Source organism: Haliotis rubra, unplaced genomic scaffold, assembly GCF_003918875.1.
Source record: "Haliotis rubra isolate DU_JTF1 unplaced genomic scaffold, ASM391887v1 Scf1875, whole genome shotgun sequence".
In the NCBI taxonomy this organism is placed as follows: Eukaryota; Metazoa; Mollusca; class Gastropoda; order Lepetellida; family Haliotidae; genus Haliotis; species Haliotis rubra.
The window spans coordinates 44,321-59,533 of record NW_025765864.1 but is presented as its reverse complement, the minus strand read 5'-3'; the positions used below and the strand labels follow the sequence as shown (position 1 = coordinate 59,533).

Here is a 15,213-nt window from a genome sequence, read left to right as displayed (position 1 = left end):
GCCAAGGGACATAACTGTCGATTTGTTATACACAGTTAGCTCCCTTGGAAGGTCGATGATGTGTGGAGTTTCAATCGAGACACTGTGTGGAGTTAATGCAAGGGGGGTAACTCTTCTACGAACATGGTTGCTTCCCTTTGACCGTACTCAGTTTTGGCCGGGTTTTTGTAGTGTTGCATGTAGTAAGAAAATGTGAACGGCATTCTTCCGCCCGCGTTTTTGTTGTTCTCTAAAACTGTTTTAGTTGAAGAAATATATATGGTACTCAGTACTACTGCTGATCACATGGTCTAAAATGAGTTGGAATAGCTGAAAATTAACCTCTCCATTCCCAACTTTGTGCAAACAGTGTGAAATGAGGACAAAATATTTCACAAATCACTTCACTTCAATGAAAAGTTCACCAGTATGCTACTTGCCATGGCTTATTTTGAAAAAAAGTGCCGTAAAATATTTTTTGCACATATACGTCCCTTAATGATTCTTTGTCTTTTACTTATACAGATGTCTTTAAAAAATTCTACAATGTTGTTTTACAGGGGGCACAGCAAGTACATCTTACTTGCTTATGTGAATCAAAGAGTGAAAATACTTTTGAACATTGTACAGAGTTTATCAAGTTTCTTTAACTTTGTCCATACTTGCTGCAATGGGAAAAAGTTCTCTCAGTATTACATTTCTGGAGTTACTTCCCCTTTCCTTTCTCATGCTTGATTTTCAATGCATGCAACTGAACCAATACAGGGGGCCTTCCAAACCAATAGAAATTCTTGGCTTCAGAGCCAGGGCCCAAGGGTCACTTGCAGTATGAAACTAATCAAATTTTGTAATTTTCATCGTCATAAAAAGTTATTTCTTGACATTTAGAGAGCTAGAATATGATCTACTGCATTCAAATGTTTAATCAAATGCTGACAGAGTTCTACATACATCACTGCTAAAGGCTATTTGGATTTGTCATGAGATGACTTGACTCTTTCATTGGAAGTATCACGACTCCCAACTGTATGCTTGAGAGTTTGCAGGTCTGGCTCAGTTACACAGGGATGGTTCAGTGCGACCCTCCTTTGAAGGCCAGAGTCACTCTTGCAACCATATTAAGATATTTATTTTTGGTTCTTTTAACTACACAAAAAGAAGTATGTGAAAAGTCCAAGTTAAAGTAATATAACCACAGGCATGAGACTTTCTGTTTCTGTTGTCAGACCACATCATGACATGTAATCCCCCTTAGTAACACAGTAATTGTATTCAATGGGAAGTGTGTACAGTTTTCTTATTAGGTGGACTTTCTGTTAAGGTGTCTTGTATTACACACATATTGTCCCAAACCAGAAGGGCCTATTACTTTCTTATTGTCTTATGTGGAAGTGTCATTCATGTGATACAATGTTCGAAATGTAATACATGGCATACAGAAGGGAACAGTGGTGTGCACTATATTTAGACGTGCACTATATTTAGATGTGCACTATATTTAGATAGAGTTCTGGAAGATACTTAACAGGGTACAACAACCCTCGTCTGATGCAGAGATCATTATAGAAAAATGTAGTTGCTCTTTCTTAGGTATGTCAGGAGAGTTAACTATTGCCTCTCATGTCATTACATTACAGGTTACAGGAAGATCAGCAATTGTATGGTCATATCTTACCCTGAATACTCAGCCAAGGCTAAATATTGTATGATCAACTTTTGGAGCAGCAAGGTGAATACACATGTATTACAAAGGGGGGAGGTGCGCGCACCCCTGCACACATACACACACCCTCTGGATCCGCCTATGTAAGGTGTGTTTATGATAGCTTCTTAGAGTGAGCGAGTTTAGTTTTACGCCGCACTCAGCAATATTCCAGCTATATGGCGGCAGGATAGCTAGAAGTATATGGGTTGAAGATGAACTTTGATACAAACATTAAAGGATCAGAGAAATACAGATATTGGTGCGACCATGCAGAGCCCATACAGAATTGGCCTGGTCTTCATGTAATAAGAGACAACAAATGAAACTTGGTGATTTGGTTAATGCATATTGTCATATTTCTGAACTTTTGCAGAGTGCTGCATTAATATAAACAACACACAAAGATATTATCAAGCTCAGTTGTCACCTGCTTTGGTACAGATGAAAATGGTTCATGTCATGTTTCTCTTGAAAAGGCCTTCAAGAAAAGGTGTCATGTAATGAAAATACTTTAATTGTTTCTTTTGCTTATCCTTCTTATCTGATCTAATGCAGTGTTCCAGCAACGTGCAGTGAACTTGGACAAAGTACTGTGGCTATGTGTCCCAGTCCACCCAGCTGTGAATGGGTACCTCGTTAGGATGAGAAAGCCGCAATAACTCGGTGTGCCTAGTGGCTGCAAGAGTTGTATACTCCCAAGGGAGTTGAGATCGATAACACGATGTGCCATTGAGATTGACATCCAATGATCGAGGGGAAAAAATACCAGCGCCTTGAGCATGCACTAGTTGCCTGGATATGTGCGCTATATAAATATCCTATAATAAAAAAATAATAATATCAGGTGAGCCACAGGGCTTTGTGGTGCTATCTTTTTAACAGACAACAAGTACACAAAGCATATGATTTAATGAAGCAATAAACAGCAAATACATTGTTACATTGGTGTATTTACTGTATTTATCAGTAGTGATATCTTCAGTATCACAACATTTTTTAAATATAAACATGAAAAAGAGATCTGTTTAAAAAAGATTGGTTAAACATGACATATCAAATATTCGAACATCAGTATCTGAAATCTGTCCCATGTTTGTTGATAGCTCGAGATCCTGCATTTACATCATATAGTTCATGCTGTTGTTTCAAATGCCAACAAAGCCTGTTAGTTTCACAACCAGTTTCCCATTAACCTCACTTCACAATGGTAAATACATAGAAAACATTCACACCTGAATTCATCAGTTAGAGAAACCACATGTACTGTGTCAATATCAAGACCATTACAAAATCACATCTACGGCCTACTCAAGTTGTGAATGTAATCTAACATAAGAAACATTCTCTCTTAACAAGTTTGTCTCAAATAATAATAATCCAGATATACATATACATATTTCATAATGACAAGAAAGATAAATGGCCAAATACTACTCTTAGTATTGGAATAAGAAGGAAACTATCTTTTTAAAGCTACCAATACATTAATTGTTTGAAAATAGCTGAGGAAATTAAACCATGTCCAAATAATATAACCCCAAACAATTTTCACACAAAAACAACTCTCTCATTGATCAACATAGTGACTATTCTTCGAACTACCTGTTATGATTGACTGTATGGCAATGATAACAAACTTTAGACAGCAGGTAATATGTGACTTAAAGCATGGCTCTATTAAATTCACTTTAAGTGAAGAGATGTGATTAGATCCAATATATAACAACACAGTTTAAACTGCATATACAAGTAGCCAGTAGATCTCCAGTTGCAGTGGAAATTGACAGGTTTGAGTATATACCATACAGACCAAAGATAACTTGATGACTGATATTTACAGAGAAGCTTAAACACTTAAAGACACAAGGATATGTTTATGATCGTTTTCACTATTACAGTTGTCACATGCATACTATATGGTCTTTTAAATCAGTTCTGTAAGTAAAACATACATGTATAAAAGTTTAAAAGGTGGCACTATGTCCTAGAGCTCAAATGAAAATGTTCAACAGTTTCTAAATATGATTTATGACTATTAACACCTAAATTCATAACCTATTGAATGAGCAAATTTCTGCAAAAGCAAAACACACAAGTGGATGGTCCAGTTATATTGAAAGTGTTTGTGTTTATTAAAAAAGAAACAGGCTGTAGACATTGACCACCAGCACTATTTACAATGTGTGGGTACATTTCTTACAGTTTGTGACATTGTGACTACTGATGTATATAACTGTAGCCCAGATACTGACTACTATTTACAATATGTGGGTACATTTCTTACAGTGTGTGACATTGTGACTACTGATGTATATAACTGTAGCCCAGATACTGACTACTATTTACAATATGTGGGTACATTTCTTACAGTGTGTGACATTGTGACTACTGATGTATATAACTGTAGCCCAGATACTGACTACTATTTACAGAGTGTGACATTGTGACTACTGATGTACATAACTGTAGCCCAGATACTGACTACTATCTACAATGTGTGGGTACATTTCTTACATCGTGACATTGTGACTACTGATGTATATAACTGTAGCCCAGATACTGACTACTATTTACAATGTGTGGGTACATTTCTTACATCGTGACATTGTGACTACTGATGTATATAACTGTAGCCCAGATACTGACTACTATTTACAATATGTGGGTACATTTCTTACAGTGTGTGACATTGTGACTACTGATGTATATAACTGTAGCCCAGATACTGACTACTATTTACAATGTGTGGGTACATTTCTTACGATGTGTGACATTGTGACTACTGATGTATATAACTGTAGCCCAGATACTGACTACTATTTACAATGTGTGACATTGTGACTACTGATGTACATAACTGTAGCCCAGATACTGACTACTATCTACAATGTGTGGGTACATTTCTTACATCATGACATTGTGACTACTGATGTATATAACTGTAGCCCAGATATTGACTACTATTTACAATGTGTGGGTACATTTCTTACATCGTGACATTGTGACTACTGATGTATATAACTGTAGCCCAGATACTGACTACTATTTACAATATGTGGGTACATTTCTTAAAGTTTGTGACATTGTGACTACTGATGTATATAACTGTAGCCCAGATACTGACTACTATTTACAATGTGTGGGTACATTTCTTACAGTGTGACATTGTGACTACTGATGTACATAACTGTAGCCCAGATACTGACTACTATTTACAATGTGTGGGTACATTTCTTACAGTGTGTGACATTGTGACTACTGATGTATATAACTGTAGCCCAGATACTGACTACTATTTACAATGTGTGGGTACATTTCTTACAGTGTGACATTGTGACTACTGATGTATATAACTGTAGCCCAGATACTGACTACTATTTACAATGTGTGGGTACATTTCTTACGGTGTGTGACATTGTGACTACTGATGTATATAACTGTAGCCCAGATACTGACTACTATTTACAATGTGTGGGTACATTTCTTACAGTGTGACATTGTGACTACTGATGTACATAACTGTAGCCCGGATACTGACTACTATTTAGAGTGTGTGACATTGTGACTACTGATGTACATAACTGTAGCCCAGATACTGACTACTACTGTGTGGGTACATTTCTTGCGGTGTGTGACATTGTGACTACTGATGTACTGTAGCCCAGATACTGACTACTATTTACAATGTGTGGGTACATTTCTTACAGTGTGACATTGTGACTACTGATGTATATAACTGTAGCCCAGATACTGACTACTATTTACAATGTGTGGGTACATTTCTTACGGTGTGTGACATTGTGACTACTGATGTATATAACTGTAGCCCAGATACTGACTACTATTTACAATGTGTGGGTACATTTCTTACAGTGTGACATTGTGACTACTGATGTACATAACTGTAGCCCGGATACTGACTACTATTTAGAGTGTGTGACATTGTGACAACTTGTGTATATTATTGTAGCCCAGATACTGACTACTATTGACAGAGTGTAACAAGTGATATGCATAACTGTAGCACAGATACTGACTACTATTTACAGTGTGTGACATTGTGATAACTGATGTATATAACTGTAGCACAGATACCGACTACTATTTACAGTGTGTGACATTGTGATAACTGGTGTATATAACTGTAGCACAGATACTGACTACTATTTACAGTGTGTGACTACATGACAATGGATGCCTTTTAGACATAAGTACAATGTGGACACTGATGATAACCAGGAGTGTTTGTAACATTGCCCAAGGATGAAGATGATTTGGATATTTCTTTCATAAGGAATCCTTCATAATTTTTACAAACATGTTATTTCTACATGTTGTTTCTACATTGTATTAAGACCTCTCTATAACAAATGTACAGGTAAACAAACTATATAGTCCCTAACTGTGTAGATGGAATGGAAACAGTTAAACATTATACATCACCATACTGATATGAAGATCATAATGGTTCTACACTAAGGTAAGCCTGTACATACCACCTACCTACAGATGATAACATACAGGTACATCCATATGATCGGCACACATCACTATACATACAGTTTGGAAAAAATGCCAACAATCAGTACGACCTAAAATTGGAACTTTCATAACACAGTAGTGAAATATAAATGATGAAATATTGCTTAATACAAATATCAGAAGTGTTTTTAAAACTAAACCCATCATTAAGAGACTCCAAGTTCACCCGATACTCTCAGTGTGACCCAACACAACGGCAAATTACCAGTATTAATAATAAATTTTCTTATAGCTTCCCCAGGCTTATGGGCTTAAACAAATGCTGAAAATGAATAACAAAACAAACTTTTTGTACTTTCTTCAAATTTTCTTTTACCTCAAATTTGAAATGCAACAGCTTTCCATTGTACTGAGCTGAAGTCACGTACAGGGGATATGACCTCAACAAACATGGGACCAATACTAATAACACACACTGATGTTTCAACACATCACTCAACAACAAAATTGTATCAAGAATAAATAATCAGGCACCACTCCTAAAACGTATCTTGAAGAACAGCTGTAAATGAGAATATTGCTGATGGTCTTTTTGGTGCATTGATTAATAAGTTAATTTCAGTAAGCTGAGGGCTAGTTACAATGGGAGGTTACAGTATTAAAAACATAAGCAACAATTACAAACTCCTATGTTGTTACTGATAAACTGTAACACCAAACAAAAACATTATTGAAAGCAAATGAAACACTGTTGACCAAACACTAATCAAAGCAGAAAAAAGTGATGCACCTTTCTGCAACCTTGAAAGAAACATGAGTGAAGCATAACAGGAAATAAAATAGCAAAATAGTTAATATGTAATATATATATAACCTTAAGAGAAAATTATACAAAAGCATAACAGTAAAAACTAGCAAAATATATAATTTTCTAAATATCATAAAACATGTTTCAAATTCAATGAAAGTACACTATGTCAAATCAAAAATAATCTCTGCATGAAATATCATGTAAATGAGTTTCAAATCCATGTACACAGCCAATCATAGAAATAAGTCTGAAAATACTATTATATGTACTCAGTATCACAATTGGGGAACCAGATAAAATGTCACATTTTCAAGTTCGAAGAGTGCAGTTCAGTTACATCTGGAATTAACCATTGATGCCCACATTGACTGTCACTTGTGGTGCATGGACTTGGTTGCATTCAGACATGTGTTTAGGGTAGTAGTTTCCATTACCTTTAATCTTGCTCTTTTTGTGATTTTAATTGTTGTTGTCCATGTTTCTAGTTTCATTAAAGTCTCCATCAGTATTACATAGCAATAACCATGTTCTTCAACTCTTACTGACATTGTAAACATAAACAGACCTATTGATGCTTGTTGGTCAATGTGTTGACACTGAACCTACCAGGTACCCCTTCAGTGATAATGCTGAGTACAAGTCAATGTGTTGACACTGAACCTACCAGGTACCCCTTCAGTGATAATGCTGAGTACAAGTCAATGCATGCATAGATTTACAGTCCCTGTGCATTTATCAAACCACTATTTACAAAGCCACAACACAACAAATGCCTATATTCTCTAAATTAGGTTAACAAGTTGTTACTCAAAAGTTCTGCCTCTCTGGGTTACGTATCCCATTTAGAGCTGTTAAGATTTCAGTGGTCAACAGGTAGTCCAATAAAACATCAATCATAACAACAAAGAGTATATGCTGAAAACCTATATCATGTAAATTAAACCAATAACTGTTTGTCTGTTTAAAGGTTCACGATTGATAAAGAAGATTTCAAAAACTAATCATCAACTATCATACAAATATCAACAAATAATTCTTTTAAAAAGTATGTAAAAACATCACATATTCCCGCCATGGACATCAGCTATGAAATACATGCTGCACAGGAGAGGTTGTAAAGATTTAGACTTGAAGTACAATACATTATCCATTGACACTGGGATCAGCATCAGCTACATCTCCTTCCTGCGTCGGCTGATCTCCTGCAGCAGCAACAGCCATGTGTTAGGAATGTGCATGCCCTTGATGCCTTGTGGGAGTGAGTCAATGTCTTCCTCTGTCAGGGTCTGATCAATGCTGCTTGATCTGATTCCTAGACCTTCATCACTGTTCAGTGACCTGTCCAGGTGACCTTGCAGCAAGTCTTTCAGGCTGAAGTAGAATTACATGTCAACAATCAGCTGCCAAATGTCATTAATCCAGATACAGTCAAACACTGTGTTGAAACTGAAGGGACTGTCAGTGTATGAAATAAGGCCTGTCCGACCGCACGAGACGGGCTAGATTTCTGACGCACGGTCTAGATTTACAGCAAGCCAGATGTTCCATACATCTGAGTAAATTCACCATATCTTGCTTGGTATCTGATCTGGTTAAATCCATTTTGGGCTGGTAACATTTTCAAGTTACCAGCCCTGATGTCTGACTGGGATTTTGGCTTATTTCATACACTGCCTATGTATAATATATTAAGTATAAATACTTTGAGTTATCCGATGTTCGACACAACTGCAACATGTTGACTGAAGAGGAAGCATGCAGGGACAGAGCTTTTACTTTTACACAAGTTTGAAACATCAAAGTTCAACACAACAATGTTTGACTGAGAAAAGCTTTATGCCATGGACTCCAAAACAGCTAGCTGGACTTTCCACCATCCACATCCGTTTTGCCTTTCAAGTAGGAACTTAAGTGTTTTATATTGCAAACATGAAAAAGAAATATAACAAAATAATTTAAAATGCAGTGTTTCTGAATGTACCATAATAACATGAGGACTGTCTTATAAGTTTCTGGGACTTTTTGCAAACTCGAGATAATGAATCTTCTGTTAATTTCATACAAGACATTCAGTTCATGGCATTGTGACTAACATACCTCATGGACTTTGGACTTGGTCCATCAGAGTTGTCAGCAGGTACAGCCACCCACAGCAAGAGACAGTCGAACATCTCTTGAAGGAGAAACTCCAGCTTGTCAGGACTTTTCCTCTGACAGAACTCAAGTAGATTTGTTCTTTCTTCCTCACAAAGATCTACTTTGTGTTCACTGTCAAGATTGCTGAATGGATCCTGCACAAACATGACATCACAAATAACTAACAGCCTTAAGTTCAGATTAGGTAGATACTATCCATGTGCTAAAAATACAGTCTGAAAAATAGGTATAAATAATTCAATTCAGAAAAGCTGAATTGATGTTGATCCAAAGCCACAGTGTAGCTTCAATTTCATGTCCTGATACAAGATTCAATCATTTAACCCAGAATTCCTTTATCATGCAAAAAACAAATTCATTGTGTCATACAGATGATCTTTGTGAATCATTTATATTCCCAAGTGTAGCAAACATCACATAGTATCAAGTTTAGTGTATGTACGTCCAACGTCACATTAACGACTTCTACATGCCATGATGGAAATGTGAGTTACCTGGTGGTGTTCAGCAAGTATCACTGACTTCTGGAATGTCAGTAAAAGCCACAGTGATTGAACATGCCTGAACTCACAAACCTGCCGCCTGAAATACACACATAAACTTCAATACAGTGAAATTACAGATATGAAAATAAAAGAAAAGCCTAGTACATTTCTGATATCATACTTTCAAGAAACCCTGGTCCCCAGGACTCTATGTGGGTCACAATAGGTCACCTAGCTGGGGACCACAATCAGGGTGTCAGGTTAAACAACTTTGTTGATTTTATGTCATTTTATTGTAACAGACTTAATCATTGCTTATAACATTAATCCCTGATTTGTCTGCACCAGTTCTCTATTACCCTCTATACTGTAAAATGTTTTCGAGTGGTCTGCACTGCGTGGGACTTCTTACTTATCTCCCTCTCTTAATGTTTACATTTCAGTGGATATTATTTAGAAGTTTCCTGTAAGATGCAGGGTTTAGAAGTACCCTTACATTAATGTCACTAATATACATCATGTTTCAATCAATCTGTGACATATCATCTTTGACCATAAAGTATTCTGTGGGATAATAAGTGATGTTTGTCACACCTTCTGGCTAGTTATTGTCTGTTTCATTTTGAGCACAGCTGTCATAAAAATCTGCAGTGGCTTGTCTGGTTCTCCTCCCAAAGTCTTGAGGAAACTGGTGGTGATGTCCAAGTTGTTGATGGAGTCACAGACATCTGGCAGGCTGGATTTTAGTTCAGACACAATTTGAAGCTTGACTGCTCGAGACAATGGCTCCTGAAATTTAAAAACATATTTTGTGCACTTGCCACTGAATGGTCAGTGAGAGACCTGTCTGAGGGTATTTCATACCATAAACTTATCACGCTTGTGATGTTGAAGGTTTCAACCTTCATCAGCAGACTACAAATTATCTATATATACCATTAAAAAAATGTGTTAGAGGAAGGTTCTTGGAGGAATGTTGAAAGTTCCCTTCATAGCATACAACTAAATCTTCCCAAGTTCATTTACGGACGAAAATTTGAGTTTCAGCTAATATTTCTTTGCTGAAAATGGTATAACTCATGCTTGATACACACCTGTGGAATTCTGTCTTGAAGTGTCTTTAACACTGCTACATTTCCTGAATCTGCCCTGTATACCATTTGGTCAATCTGGAGGAAAACATGAGAAATAAAAATTACATATCAAGATGTCAAATGTGGAGCAAGGACTTGATGTAATATCATTACATTTACATTTTAATCCTCTTTCTACATCACATACTATTCAAGAAATCTCATTATCACCACATACTCACTGGTATGACATGCGACTTCTGCTCCACTCTGGACTTGGCCTGTAGTATGACTTCTTTGAGCTGATACTCAAATCCTTCAAAGTCATACTCAATGGTGGTACCTTTCCCCAGCTCAAAGGAGTAGTTACAGTTGGCCAGAACAAGGGGCAGCAGGTCACGGTCAGGGTGGTAGCTGACCAGGTGGTTGCTGTGAAGTTTCCTCATGCTGACCTCAGGCAGGCGCTCATAGCTGCAATACAATCAGCATCCAAATTAAATCATACACTGATGGTGATTGGATACCAATGTAACTGCAAAGTGGGGCATCCATTCGCAGTGAGCAGCTGTCCACAACACAGGTATGGACACACAGAGGCCAGTAACTATATTCCCTGTCAGCTTTGTTGCAAGGAGATATTAATTCTAATGAACATTCCTAAACAAGAAACGTTAAGACCTGAAGCTGCTACCTGGAACTGATCTTTTCACAGTAACTCTCCATGAATTCATTATGCTTCCTGAAGAGGAACTCCAGCATCATGTAGGAGCAGATGCCAGGCCCTTGAGTGGACGGCAGAAGGACAGCCAGATGAGAGTTCTCATCTATTCTCATGTTCTTGTAGGCATCAGGCAGGTGTATCAGACCATCATGGACTGTCCAACATCCTGAAAAAGAGGTAACATATCTGTCATGCACTTTCCAAAAATCTGATTATTCATATACACAAATATACATGTTAAAGACAATCAACTAAATTAATCTAGGTTCATCAGCCAATAACGTTGCATTATACATTACAATACCAAATAGTTTGATAATAAGACTGAGAAATAACTCAACCTGTACAATTTCATGCAAAATTTGTTAAATTTCACAGATGGATTGACATGCGGGTCACTACAGTCCTGCACTATATATGGGGTGATATAACAAGCATACCTTAGTGCATGAATTAACCACAGAAGAAAATTAATCTAAAAATTGATGTATGTTGATGGTATATTGTTAATGTAAAATGGCTGTCTCACCATGCAGACTCTCCTTGACACATTCCCAAGCAGCAACCAAATCAGGCATCAGCTCATTTACATCCTTCTTAAAACCCTCATCTACAATAAGATCATATATCGCATATTGATTTCAACTTTGGGGAAAGGATAGACTGTGAATGCAACAGGATGAGAAGCTCACCTTCTCCAAAGATAACTTTGATATCCTGATAAATACTACCGGGTACTGGTCACTAGATTTTATCCAGTCACAAGACCCATCACCACCCCACCCCAAACGTGCTGAGATCTTATTGTCAAACAAGTGTTTGCCACTAACATGGCAATGTCCCCCGCTGCTAAAGAAGAATGAAATATAACATATTTACTAGTTTTTATCTTTTGGTCTCACAGAAGATTACCTTTTGTGTGATGTAGTTTTAAGTCATGGTTACTCCTCAGAATCTTCTCTTAACTCTAAAGATATTCCAGGCATATAGTAGATTCGAATGTATAGAAGCGGATGCACATATCCACTGTCAGTATCAGTGTGTATTAAGGCTGGGATGGGTCGAAATTCTCTACCTGGGTACCCCACTCCCTATTACCCTACCCTGCACGATATGTTAATTCCTGACATCAGATTTGTAAGAAATGGCAATATATTCTCCATCTCGGAGACTAAAATTTCGAGTTTTCAATATCTTAATCATGTATTATATTCAAACAGGTGACTGTAAGTTATGTCTAAATTTCCAAAGACAATACAACTGTTTAATGACTGGTGTCTGCATAATCACCCAATGTAGGCTCTTGACATAATTGAAGACTTTGGGTACAGTAAGTTTTATGAGATATCATGTTTGAAAAGTGGTCAAAGTGTCATGGTGACCTTGAAGATAAGGTCATTGACGACATTGGGTACAATTGTGCCTGAGATATCTCGTTAACAAGAGATTGAAAAGTGGTCAAAGTATCGTAGTGAACTTGAAAATAAGGTCAAGGTCACCCAAATTGAGTGGTGTCTGTGTAATCCAACAATGTAGGCTGTCACCAAATTTGAAGATAATGGGTGCATGAGATATCGCGTTAACAAGAATCTGGGCATACGTACGTACCTACCCTGCTGAATACATGATTAAACATTGTTACCAAAACCTTGAAGGAAGGAAATATAAGTAAATATCTGGTCTACCTGATACAGTTGAAATGATAGAACATGGTCTTGGAACCACATCACAATCCTCTGCTATCAACTTCCCCACATGCTAACTGCTGGTGCAGATGAAATGATGAAACTGGACACACAGTAAAGTACTCTACCTTCAGTTGAGAAAATGTCTGTGATGGTCATTTCACAGGCCTGAGAGAGATCAAGGCGATGCCTGTACTTCTCCATAAGAAGTTGTTGCAGATGGAGAATGTTAGGGATGTGGTGCAATGCCTGCAGGTGTTGATGCTGAAACACAGATCATGCTGTGGACATCCTTGTCTTTGTTCTTAAAGTTTGCTACAGTTCCCTTTATTTTCTTGTAAATTAATAGCCTAAGTAGAGAAGTCTAAATAATCCATTCCAGTGGCATTGTAATTGTCTACTAATAGAGAGTCATGTCTAAAAGATGAAACAAATCAACAGACCTGCAGGTTTAATTTATGACAAAATGTATTGGTTATGACTATAAAAACAAGCCATGTTATGTTATCAGCACCATACCTCTTGACTGAAGAGACTGAGCACCTCAGTCTTGGAATTCTTGCCCTTGATGTTCTCTACTTTCAGATGAAACTCTCTCAGGAAATGCTCCAATGTGATACGTGACCGGTACCTCCAGACAGCTGGGAACTCGTGGAGACAGTCAACTTCCTGGGGAGTGGTCATGTCTACTGGTGGTACTTCATACAGAACAGACATCAGCTTGTTGGAACCTGTGTGTACATAACTTCCTTAAGTGGCATTTAGAATCTGGTATGATGAAGAGGAACACTTTTTATGGACAGACAACTTCTTTGTTGCAGTAGATGTGTAGATCCTAACACCATTATCAAGCAAATGTGAAGTGTTTGGATCTACATCGAAATGTCGCATCTACTGCAACAAAGAAGTTGTCTATCCATAAAAAGTGTTCATCTTCATGTGTGAACATAGTAGATCAAGATGAACATCCTACCAATATCATAAGTAAGTGATTGTAAATTTGATACTTCACTGACATAATACTAAAGTTCTGACGATACAGGCTTCAGGAAGATTTTAAACGTTTATAGCTTACCGGTAATTTTATAAACAAATTTCCAAGCTGCTTTATTGTCTTGCTGTAATTGTAATATATTCAGTGCTTGACTCTTCTTGGTCTGTCCATAAATGCAGCTGAAAGTCTACTACTCACACTTTGCTAAGGATCACTTTAAAAAAATCAGCTGGATTGATATTGTTCTCATCGCCTATAATCTTGTCACTGTCTAAATCACCTTATTGTAGTTGTAGTCATTTGTAGGCCAGTTGTAGGCCTATCACATGGGAAATAGAGTACCTTCTGTGTGGGCCAACAGACAAAGGTTAGATGGCCGCAGAGGGTTGACAAGTTGTATTCCCTAAGGGCAGTGTAGGAAAGATAGCCCGTCCCAACGTCCGAGACGGGTGAATTTTGTGGAGGACAGGTTAAAAAAGAATCTGGTCCGTCCTCATGTCGGGTCAGTTTTAGCAAACCAATGACATAATCATTATTATATTATAACCTTTTTGAATATTAACTGCCAAAAGATACTAGAATAATCAAACAGATAAAATTATCGCAAACGAAATCAATGAGATATGTTTGCTTTAGAACAGAGTTCTCTCCCTTAGCTTCTTGAAACAAGTTTAGTAAGGAAGTGCGTGATTGGCCGGTTGTCACAGAATCAACGAACAGGAAAACGTGTTTCTTGTTTCCCCCAATTTCAAACCAAAATGGCTCGACCCTCATCGGTCGGTCTGCTGCTATGACTGAGCGAATTTACTCTTATTTTAGTCAATGTTGAATGTGCAACTGGCAAGGATGCAGATTCAGACTATGACTCTGACTTTTTAGATCTTGATGGAGATGTTGATGACTTGTCTGAAGACTAGTTCTGTCATGTTGTAACCAGATGATTCCACTAGGACAGATTTAACAGTCCAAGCTCTGTGTGTGCATATTAAATTATAGCTTAAAATAACACAAACCAGTTTTAAGTCTTGAAATGGTGTTTTATTTATATTTGGAGGACAGGCTAGATTTTGGCAGGACTGGTAAAAAATTTGACCAGCCAGTCCTGTGGACAGGCTAGATTT

General features: G+C 37.3%; 1 protein-coding gene across 2 annotated transcripts in view; it reads right to left on the bottom strand.

The window, feature by feature from the left end:
- Positions 1 to 15,213, bottom strand: part of LOC124274089 (E3 ubiquitin-protein ligase RNF213-like) — a 59,437-nt gene that overhangs the window by 19,124 nt on the left and 25,100 nt on the right. Inside the window, exons 17-26 of one of the 2 annotated variants that reach the window (XR_006897853.1) lie at positions 13,618 to 13,829; positions 13,227 to 13,362; positions 11,943 to 12,023; positions 11,384 to 11,579; positions 10,935 to 11,163; positions 10,714 to 10,788; positions 10,212 to 10,408; positions 9,629 to 9,716; positions 9,075 to 9,268; positions 5,704 to 8,348 (exon numbers count right to left, since the gene is read on the bottom strand). Coding sequence is in view for 1 of the 2 variants with exons in the window: in XM_046709406.1 (XP_046565362.1) it covers positions 8,150 to 8,348; positions 9,075 to 9,268; positions 9,629 to 9,716; positions 10,212 to 10,408; positions 10,714 to 10,788; positions 10,935 to 11,163; positions 11,384 to 11,579; positions 11,943 to 12,023; positions 13,227 to 13,362; positions 13,618 to 13,829 (1,607 nt within the window). In the remaining variant the exon portion in view is untranslated. Of the gene's footprint in view, positions 1 to 5,703; positions 8,349 to 9,074; positions 9,269 to 9,628; positions 9,717 to 10,211; positions 10,409 to 10,713; positions 10,789 to 10,934; positions 11,164 to 11,383; positions 11,580 to 11,942; positions 12,024 to 13,226; positions 13,363 to 13,617; positions 13,830 to 15,213 lie in introns of those variants that run through there. The other variant, XM_046709406.1, reaches the window with a different exon arrangement.